The sequence below is a fragment of the Coenobita brevimanus genome, chromosome 102 (assembly GCF_032717465.1).
Source record: "Coenobita brevimanus isolate Jiangsu-jjx chromosome 102, ASM3271746v2, whole genome shotgun sequence".
NCBI lineage: Eukaryota > Metazoa > Arthropoda > Malacostraca > Decapoda > Coenobitidae > Coenobita > Coenobita brevimanus.
This window is the reverse complement of record NC_137055.1, coordinates 14,136,843-14,148,058: the sequence shown is the minus strand read 5'-3', so window position 1 is coordinate 14,148,058 and position 11,216 is coordinate 14,136,843. Positions and strand designations below refer to the sequence as shown.

Sequence of the window (11,216 nt, the reverse complement as noted above, 5' to 3'; positions counted from 1 at the left end):
ACTCAAATTATGAATTTCATATGAGGTGGCACCACAGGAGGAGGCAGGCTAGGGAGCCTGGGAGACAGGAGGAGGGAAGTGGGTGAGGAGGGGACAATAGTGGTCTGGCTGGTGGGAAAGGGCTCAACAGTATAGGGGACGAGTGATTGGGTAGGGGAGAGTGGACTGTGGCTGGAAGCTAGGATGGGATGGATAAATGATACGCTGGTGACATGGTGCCAAATCAGCTGTAATTTAACTTCGATTATGGAAGTTGATAGTCAGGTCGTTAAACGTTATGCAAACTTTGGCACATTACCAGTCTACCAATAGGTTTTGTTATATCGTCTATAGGATGACCGACTCCCCACGGCGTGGCACATTGCACAAACCCTGCATTAATTGTGTATGGTGACGACTACATTATCGGATGGTGATATATGAAGCGCCTCTAGAATGTTTGATGTCGCACCTGTTGTCACAGCAGTTGGGAGCTAGCCTATTCTTGTTGCGTTTACGTAGTAGCATCATGGATGACGACTGTGATATCGAAAGCAGATGAGGGGAAGGTAGGAATTTTCTCTTGTCACAATAAATAACAGCTAACAGTAGTGTTTCGTGCCTATGGTTCTCGTTAATATCTGTATGGAACCGATGTAAACGAAAACGTAATTTACTCGAGGAGGATGGACTGGGTCCCAGAACATAGGTGGCGATACTGGGGTGGGCTAATAGGTGGGTAAAGAGTTGCTTTATCAGCTGTATTACATGATCTTTATGTTGGACTACTGTAAACCCTGCATTGATAAAGTAAATCGTGGTATGAAGGACGTGTAACACAAGCAGTCTGATGTATAAGCTCTGTATCCACTTCACTGTCCGCCCCTCCCTCTTCCCGATAACTGCGTGTACTCAAACATGGGTATGATGGGGAGGGAGAAGGCCGTAATGACTGCTACTCTATGAACAGCGGATCACATGTTTATACATCAACGACAGTGGATTATCTGTTTTATTTAATGGATTGCATATCGTTACTCAGCCAGGGGAACAGCACCATGTTCGGACACAGCTGAGATGTGTGGCTCAGTAGTTGCTCTCCGTGAACAGGGTAATGGACACTTGTCCTCATATTAATATTTATCTTATCAGTTTCATACAGTGTGAACGATACTGTGTTGTTTAGCATAACAAAACACACTGCAGATAAACTGTGTGTTTACATTTAATATAAGCGATTTCTGTAACTCATGGCATTGTTGATGTAATATGCACGTGTTCAGTCTGGATAACTGCAGATATTACAACATTGTTCCACCATTACTGGTCCAAGGATCTGTGAAGGAATGCTTGGGGCATAACGACAGTTGCTTAGTAAGAACTAAATATAACTAATAACCACTGTCAATGTGCAAAATCAACAGTCAAACACGGCATACAGAAAACGATAACATAAACATGGGTTAAGTGAATCCACCTTTATTTTACATCAGTGCCATACAGATATTAATGAAAACCATAGGGACCATCATTACTGTCAGACTGTTCATATTTATTGGTGACAAAGGAAAAATCTACAGAGGCCTATCCCTACTATGTTTGCGATATCAGTCTTCATCCATGATGATATTACGCAGTAATTCTCAGTCACTATGACAACAACTGTATAACATCTGACAAACTGTAGGGACGATCATGTATTTTCGAATTAACAAATAATCACCATACTCATATTACCGGGATACTGAGCCACTCAGTGGTAAGTGTATCGTGCATCGTTACAAACCATGACGCTCAGTTACAGCATATGGCAACGTCAACATAACGTTACCTAGTTTGATTGAAAAATTCCATATTCTCCATGAAACGATTTGGCCCAGTCATCACCTTGAAATCAATCTCTCCCAGCGTAGCTCCTATCGTCTACTAAAGTCCACCGTCCCCTACCCCATCACCCCTCTCCTCTAGCCCTCAGTTCGACCAGTATTGCCCCCAACCTCACCCGTTTCCTCACTCCTGTCTACCAGGTTCCCCACCAGTGTTGCCGCCTCATGCACCCTCTGATATCCGCGCTACATTTTCCTTAATGGATTATAGAAGAAAATGAAATCCCTGAGGGGACTATATATAATAGTCCCATGCAACATAAATATAATCTACTGGATATAAATACTGTACAGTACAACATACTATTAATATTAATGTAAAATTTTATACAGAATAGATGAGTACAAAAATATTTTAAAGTGTCTCTGACGAACTCAACATGTTAAGTAAAGATATACCCAGAGACTGCCAAACCTCTGCCAGTAAGAAACTTAAATAATTAACAAAGCCCCTATGAAAGAGTTATTCTCTGTTGTGGTGCTGAACAGACGCAATCATGTGGCGGGACGGCTCAAAAGCAACGCAACCCCCCGCAGCAGTTACAGCTTCTGATATGAGCACCAGTGAAGCCTGTGTGGAGGGCAAAAGTTTATTTCTGAGAGGGGTGTTATGTAGATTTACCTTAGAAAATATGCGCTCAGCATCGGCATTGGAAGTAGGCAATGACAAAATTTTCAGTGCAAAGTGTGGCAACTGTGTAAACATCTGTGTGTCGTCGTCATTGATTTGGTTTGTGAGCCACCTGAAAAATTCTCCTGGACTGTGTGGATTCCTGAGATTGTCTGGTATAGATATAGAGGGTATACGCCTCCACTCATCATCAAGGTGCTGCAAATCACCTGTAAAGATGCGGGGACCTTCCGCTGCTAAATCTGAAAGGGATGGAGTTCTGCTTAGAGCCTCGCTAGATACACACTGGGGTACTGGCAAACATTTACATAACTGTAACAGCCTACTGTCAAGTGGAAACCTGGCATTGAGCTCTTTACAGGCCGTTATCATGAACAACCTACACCGTGTTCTCACGTCCACTACCATGTGTGGATTCCGGTGAACCTCGGGCGTCTGTAGTAAGCGATGTACTTCCACACCAAGATAAACCTGCTCTAAGGGAAGATAGTTCTCCTCCTGTGCAGGGTCAATGAGTGAGATGTCGGGTGTGGTATTCACAATATCATGCTTGTAGAAGTACCGGAGCAGATCAAGGTATAGTGTCTTGCAGGAAGTGTACAGCAGGTGGATGGTTGGTTCACGTCTTTGAAATTGAAGGTTGAATGCATTAAATTTAGGGAGTATGAAATTCATGAATGTTAAATACAGAAACACTGATGGATCTCTCATAGATTCATGAATGAATGATGATGCTGCCAGCCTATCTTCAAGATGTTTCTGTGTAAAGTACAGCTGTAGTGAGTTCCATTGCTCTATTACGCGACTGACAGCTGAGTGCAAGGACAGCCACCTGGTCTGAGCAACATGTAACAGTTTGTGTGGCTTTACATCACAGTACTCCTGGAATTCCTGAAATTCATGCTTCCTCTTGACAGTATGTGAAAAACATGTATATATTGCCCTAATCATGTCCTCACATTTACGTGGCAGGGTGCTTGCTGCCTGTGATGTACACAGATGTACTGAGTGACAGATGCACCTGAGAACAGAGATACCTGGTGCAGCACAACGCAGACGACTTACCAGAGAGTTGTTGGCACCCATTATATTACTTGCACCGTCTGCAGCAATTCCTATAAGATTTTCTAATGGGATCGAATTGTCATCAAAACACTTTATTATCATTTGATAGAGATGCTCACCTGTGGATCCTGTAGCCTTACTTTCATCTGCTACTGCTGTTGGAGGAGAGTCATATATACCTAGCAAATCTAAAAACCTTGTTTCAATGTTAGACGTTGCTTTGTCATAATATTTAACAACAACAGCACATGTTTTGCAAGTGGTGATGTCTGTTGTCTCGTCAATTATTATGGAGAAAACATTTTCTTTCACGGCACGTACAACCTCTTCCTGGGTGATGGTACCAACATTTTTCATAATTGTAGTTGCCTTTGTCCTCTTCAGACTGATTTTCTGGGCTATAACAGAATCTGGGAATATATCTTTGAGAAGATCTGTAAGATGATCAGTGGTATTAAAAGAAATATTGTGCTCTGCCAGGAATGCTGTTAGCTTTATTTCTGCCCTTGTGACCATGTCATTCACGTCAACGTCTGGAGGCTGGCTTGTTTGGGCTGTCTGTCGTTCCATGTTCGTGATGTGATGCAAAGTGGTGTGATGTCGCTTGATAGTTGAAATTTCGGCTGCCATCTAACACCTGCATACCTGTGAGGTTACACGTGACACGTGAGCAAAAATGGGACGTTGGTGACGGTGGGGGGCAAATTAGGTGTATAACGTGTAGGAATATAACTATGCATGCAATGTATTAATGTTGACATACATAATTTCCGAATGTCTGATAATAGTATTTCTGTTTCCCAGTCTTATGAATAACACGCAAGGGACAAAATGCTACGTGCTGGGCTGGGTTACATTACAAATACACGAAAGATTATATATGACCGCTCATGTTCTGCACCAGTTCCCAAAACATCACATAACGCCAGCCAAAAACATCACTGATTGCACATACGAATGATATGACTTATTACATACATGGTGCATACATAGATGTACGGAACAGATACCTACCCAGAAAACCAAACACTACACACGTAACACCTGGGATTCCTCCACCCATTCATACCTGGCAATAGGCTTTACGTACATCATCATCAACTTTCTTTAACCAGTCTCTGTTGTCAGCATCACTTAGCCAGGCATCACGAAATTTCCGCTTTGGTGGCATCCCACAGGTCCAACTGTGTTTCTCCAAAGTTATGAAGGAGGAATGCACAAATTAAGGTAGTTGCCAATCAGCAGTAATATATATTGTATACTATTGCAACTATGATAACCAATTATGCAACACAACAGAACTAGCAGTACACTACTTACCAGGAGTCAAATGGTGATGTTCTGTCAGTCCACATCAAGCTGCAAAACTTATCAAAAGGATATGACTGCATTATGCATTTTGTGGCAAAATTATGCAATGTTTACCCATATACAAAACGCACTGGGTAATAATAATAACACAATTAAGTGATATAAGTTTATTTATTATACATTCGACATAAAATTGCGTATATTAAGGGATGCGGATGTTTTCATCCGCATTTGTGAGGGTGCGGTTACTGCGTCCTCACTCAAACTTAGTGTGCAGCTCCGTGGACTGTTTTATCCGCATAGCAGACGATATTTCCGCGTTTTGGCAGCCTAGTTCCCCATTCCCACCCTGCCGCCACCTGTGGCACAACCTCCTGTATGTAGTGAACTTGCTTCAATTTCAGAGGTCCACTAATGTCAGGTTCACGGTAGGGAGGACGGGCGTCACGATAATTCTCTGTTCAATGATAGTTGTGGGGAAACTGATAACTATAACCTATGATGAATTGTTAACAGTTGCATGGTTCATGACTCGAAACTAAACATGAAATCCAAGTCATTCATAATAACTGCTATTATGAAGAGGATGTATTGTGTGACATAATTTTAAGAAACAGCATAATCATGACATGCTATTATCAGTATATATATTCTCTGCCAGAATATTGCATATATATTACCACCGATAACTATGGACAGAGGCAATGATCGCCGCGTTCGTTTCGTCCTGTCAGTGTTACCAGATGCGGAGAGCATTACAGCACCTCGCTGTTGGACGGAGTGTTTCTGTTTGATATGTCCGCAACTGTACATATTGTATAATGATCCTGTTTCCAAATCTTTTCTTGATTGACCTATATAAAATTTATTACAGTTTTTTTTTTACATCTTATTTTGCATACGACACCTGACTTACTTGATGGGCTGTTCTTGAGATTTTTATTTTTGGGGGGGTTCTCATACTTGAAAACTACCTGTTCATTAAGCATCTTCAGGATGTGGACAGCATTAGGAAATTTTTACGGAAGGGGAGGACAAGGATTCTTTGCTTCGTCTGGTGTTCTGGCTTATTACTTTTTCCTCCAAAGAAACGTTTCTTTTGTTGTAGTATAACACTGGCTTAGTGTACTGAATGGATACTAAAGTTTCTTTCCAATGCTTTGAATCATTCTTAGTTCTTCATCTAAATATTTCCGGGTCAGAAATCTGATATGCTCTCATGTGCTGTACATATTTATGAACACAGATCTTTTTACATATTATATGATGAGTTTTAATGCACATGTGATATTTGTAGGTTTCCTGTATATCTTAGTATTCAGAACACCTTTATCCCTGACAGCATTTACATCCAGGAAAGACAGTTTATTTTTATACTTCCACTTCATGAGTAAATTTTAAGGATGGGACTAACGAATTTAACCTAAGCAAAAATTAATCAATGGGGAGACTGTTGTGCCAGAAGCACAGAATGTCATCAATGTATCGAAGCCAAATTATGTTTTGATCCATTGCGAAGGCCAGCAAAATTGCACTCATAATAATCCATATAAATGTTTGTTAGAAGTGGGGAGAGTGGATTACCCACGACCATACCAAATTTTTGTGTTAGATCTGGTCCCCGTCGTTCTGTGAGTATTAGAATAGAAAAGGTTTTCGTCAATCCCTCAGGTCAATCCGGTCACCCCTTGTTTTAAATCAGGTCATACTGACATTGGTTGTATTAGCTATTTTAAGTTTAGGAAGGTACTTTGAAGTCATGTCACGACAGGTAATTTTTTCCCCACTGTGTATATCCCAAGTCAGATCGGGTCCCCTTTGTTCCGTGAGAAGATAAAAAGACATTAGAAGAAGGGAAGGACGGGGAGAAGGAGTATTTGTAAGGAGAGCGGAAAGGTTACAAGAGGATGAGAAAAAGGCAGCATATAAGAGAGAAGTGGAGGAACGATTGGGCAAATATGAATTGGAGTAGATGGGGGACGTGGAAGGTGTGTGCAGGATATTTAAAGAAGAAATATGTGCAGCATGTGATGTGGTGTGTGGGATGAAGAGAAGACGGAGGGGTGTGCAAGGAATAGCATGGTGGAATGAAGAGATGAGACAGGCTGTGGCACAAAAAAAGAAAGCATACAATGAATGGATGAGAAATAGGGGCGTGGAAGAAGTTGAGAGGCGGAAGAGGGAGTTATATGTAGAAAGAAAGAGAGAGGTGAAAAGAAAGACAGGAAGAAATCAGTAGGATAGAAGTTGTGGAAGCATGGAAGAAAGTTAAATTGGGGAAAGCCCCAGGAATTGATGGAGTGTGTGGTGAAATGCTGAAGTATGGGGGAGAGATAGTAGTAGAATGGATGTGGAAGATGTGCAGATTGGCCTGGGAGGAAGGTAGAGTCCCGGAGGATTGGAAGTCAGGTATGATTATTCCCTTGTACATAGGGAAAAGGGAAAAAGAAGTGTGTGGTAATCATAGCGGCATTTGTCTTCTTAGTATAATAGGAAAGGTGTATGGTAGGATACTTATTGACAGAGTTAGAGAAAGAACAGAGGAATTAGTTGGAGAAGAACAGGGAGGCTTTAGGAAGGGAAGAGGTTGTGTAGATCAGATATTCATTCTTAAATCTTTAATTGAAAAGTTTCTAGAGAAGGGAAAGAAGTTGTATGCGGCTTTCATGGATATGGGGAAAGCATATGACAGGGTGGATTGACAAGGATTGTGGAAAGTATTAAAAATATATGGAGTAGATGGGAAGTTGTTGAATGCTGTGGAGAGTATGTATGATAGTGCTAAGGCTGCAGTGAATGTGGATGGTGAAATGGGTGAATTTTTCTCTTTGAAGGTTGGGTTGAAACAGAGATGTGTCATGTCTCCATGGTTGTTCAATCTGTACATGGATGGGGTAATAAAAGAGGTACAAGGTAGGGTAGTGGATGTTGGAGTGGCCTTGGTGAGAGAGGGTAGTGTTTGGAAACTCCCTGTACTGTTGTTTGCAGATGATACTGTGTTGTTGAGTGAAGACGAAGGAGAGCTGCAAGGCTTGGTGGATGAGTTTGGGAGAGTGTGTAAGAAACGGAATCTAAAGGTGAATGTAGGGAAGAGTAAAGTGATGGTCTTTGAGAGAGGTGAAATCAGTGCATGTACAGAGAGGTTGGATGGTGAGGAACTGGAAATGGGGGTACGTTTAAGTACTTGGGTAGTGTGATGAGTAAGGATGGAGGTTTGGAGGGTGAAGTGCTTGAAAGGGTACAGCAGGGAAGAAAGGTTGCTGGTTCCTTGAAAGCAGTGATAAGAAGCAGGGAAGTGGGCATGGAAATGAAAAAGGTACTACATGACAGTATTGTGATATCAACTCTAACGTATGGAAGTGAAGCTTGGACGTTGCTTGAAGGACACAAGTCAAGAGTGAAAGCAGTGGAAATGAGTTATTTAAGAGGAGCCTGTGGAGTCACATGAAGAGACAGGCTGACAAATGAGGACATGAAGGAGCATTGTGGTGTGGATGTGGATGTGATAGGAACCGTTAGGAGGAATACACAGAGGTGGTTTGGCCATGTGGAGAGGATGGAGGGTGAAAGACTGACGAAGAGAGTGTATGTGAGTGAGGTGGAGGGGGGAAGAGGGAGGGGGAGGCCGAGGATGAGATGGAGGGATGGGGTGGAGAGGTATATGAGGGAGAGGGGTGTGAGCTGGGAGCAGGGCAGTGAAATGGCGAGGGACAGGGCGGCGTGGAGGCGATTTGTTTGTTGCCACCCTGAAAGGGATTGAGGCGTCTGGCAATAGATAGATAGATGGATAGGTTTTAGTTAATCCCACAGTTCAATCTGGTCACCCCTCATTTTAAATCAGATCATCCTGTACTGAAAGCTGCCTCTCTGCAACATGTGTATATATAAGATCTCTCTCTGTCACTTTTTCTAAAGACGTAACACACATAAGTACTTACTGTCTCCAGTTTCATCTCTCATGTGGCTGTTTTGTATACATACATACATACTCTACATAACAGTATGTATATATATATATATATATATATATATATATATATATATATATATATATATATATATATATATATATATATATATATATATATATATATATATATATATATTATAAACTAAAATCAAAGTTTTAGTTTATAATATACAATTTTAGTACATGTCTCCTGTTTGTGTACATGCTGTCGATATTCTAATAAAAGGCATTAGTGTGCATACATATTTTTTATATATATATATATATATATATATATATATATATATATATATATATATATATATATATATATATATATATATGTATGTATGTATTAATGCAAGAAAGAAGGAACCAAAGGCCAGGAGCCCGCAAACCGTTCCTTCCAAGAAAAAAACAAACACAATAGAAAAGAGAGCCAAATTCAAGATCCGTTCATTTCGAGATGCCTGGACACATTGCGTTTGAAAGACTGGAGATCATAGGAAGTAGGAAATACAGACAGGGGGAGACAGTTCCAGAGGTGACCCGTTGCATAAATGAAGGACTGGGAGTAACGGTTAACTCTTGCATGAGAGAGATGGAGAGAAAAGGGATGAGAATTTGTTGTTAGACGGGTGCTCCGTACCCATCGTAGAGGTGGAGGGATGCAAGCAGACAGTTCAGATTAGCAGTGACCATTGAAGTAGCGATAGAAAAGAGATAAAGAGTTAACAGTGCGGCGAAGAGACAAAGATTGAAGGGAGCCAGTAAGAGAGGGAGAGATGATGAGATGAAAAGCCTTTGACTCCACCCTATTGAGAAGAGCTGTGTGTGGGGAGCCTCCCCACACATGAGAGTTGTACTCTAAACAGGGCCAAATGTATAAAGTCAACAATTGTGCAGGGTAAAAAGGGTACAGCACACCTAATTTCTTGGAAGCAGATTTTTCAAGAGATGCAATATGATTTTTCCAAGCTAAGTCCCGAGTGAATGAAACCCCAAGCATGTTCAAGGATGATGCAAGATTGAGCTGGATATTATTAAACCTTAGAGGGTACTCCTGTGAAAGATTGTGTGGGGTTGATAGGTGTAAAAACTGAGTCTTTGATGCATTAAAAATTGCAAGATTATTTTACCCCAGTCAGAGATGACATGTCAGACATTAGGTGTGCCATAGCCTCATCCCTTGTTTGTTGAAGTAACTGCTGAGATGGACGATGCAGAAACCTAATGGAAAGGTGAAGGGTGGAATCATCAGCGTACGAGTGGATAGGGTTAGATGTACACCTTAGAAGGTTATTGATGAATAAATGGAAGAGAGTAGGTGATAGGACAGAGCCCTGAGGAACACCACTGTTGATAGATCTAGGAGAAGAACGATGACCGTCTACAACAGGAGCTATAGAACGACCAGAAAGGAAGCTATTGATGGAAGCACAGATAGAAGGATAAAAACCGTAAGAGGGCAGTTTGGAAATTACGGATTCATGCCAGACTCGATCGAAAGCCTTGGAGATGTCAAGTGCAGTGGCAAAGCTTTCGCCATGGTCCCGAAAGGAGGATGACCAGGAGTCTGAAAAGTAGGTGAGAAGATCGCCAGTGAAGCGTCCCTGACGGAACCCATACTGACGATCAGAAAGAAGGTTGTGATAGGAAAGATGCTTTAAAACTTTTCTATTAACAACTGACTCGAAAACTTTTGAAACACAGGATGTTAAAGCAATTGGACGATAGTTAGAGGGTTGGACAGTCAACCTTCTTTGGGACTGGCTGAATGAGAGCAAACTTCCAGCAAGAAGGAAAGGTACTAGCTGACAGACAAGGGCGAAAGAGTTTACCTAGGCAGGGTGTAAGCACAGAAGCACAGTTCTTGAGGACAACAGGAGGGACTCCATCAGGCCCATATGCCTTATTAGTATTGAGGCCAGTGATGGCAGAAAATACATCACCTGAAGAAATTTTAATGTCAGCTATGAGGAAGTCTGAGAGGGGAAGTCAAGGAGGAACAGCACCAGAATCGTCTAAGGTGGAATTGGAAGAGAAAATCTGAGTGAAGAGATCTGCTTTATCAGAAGAAATAGCAACAGAGCCATCAGAATAGAAAAAAGGAGGGAAGGATGATGAGGTAAAGTTGTTAGAAAGGGTTTGGCAAGATACCAAAAGGAGCAGGAAGAATTCGAGTTGGAGAGTTGAGAGCACTTAGTACAGATGAAATTATTTTTAGCAGTGCAAAGAAAAGACTTAGCACGATTCCGGGCAGAAACATAAACAACATGTGATTCCTCTCCTTGTTGCGGACATCATTAGAACAAGCATGTTTAAACCAAGGCTTTCTTGCATTAGTCAAAGGATATGAGAAAGGAATGTATGCTTCCATGCCCAAGAGAATAAC

General features: G+C 41.4%; 1 protein-coding gene across 1 annotated transcript; it reads right to left on the bottom strand.

Annotated features, from left to right (window-relative positions):
• Positions 1 to 2,328: 2,328 nt before the first annotated feature.
• Positions 2,329 to 4,131, bottom strand: LOC145415391 (uncharacterized). The gene has a single exon (XM_080284674.1). The coding sequence runs from the start codon at positions 4,129 to 4,131 to the stop codon at positions 2,329 to 2,331; it is 1,803 nt and encodes a 600-aa protein (XP_080140800.1).
• Positions 4,132 to 11,216: the final 7,085 nt, after the last annotated feature.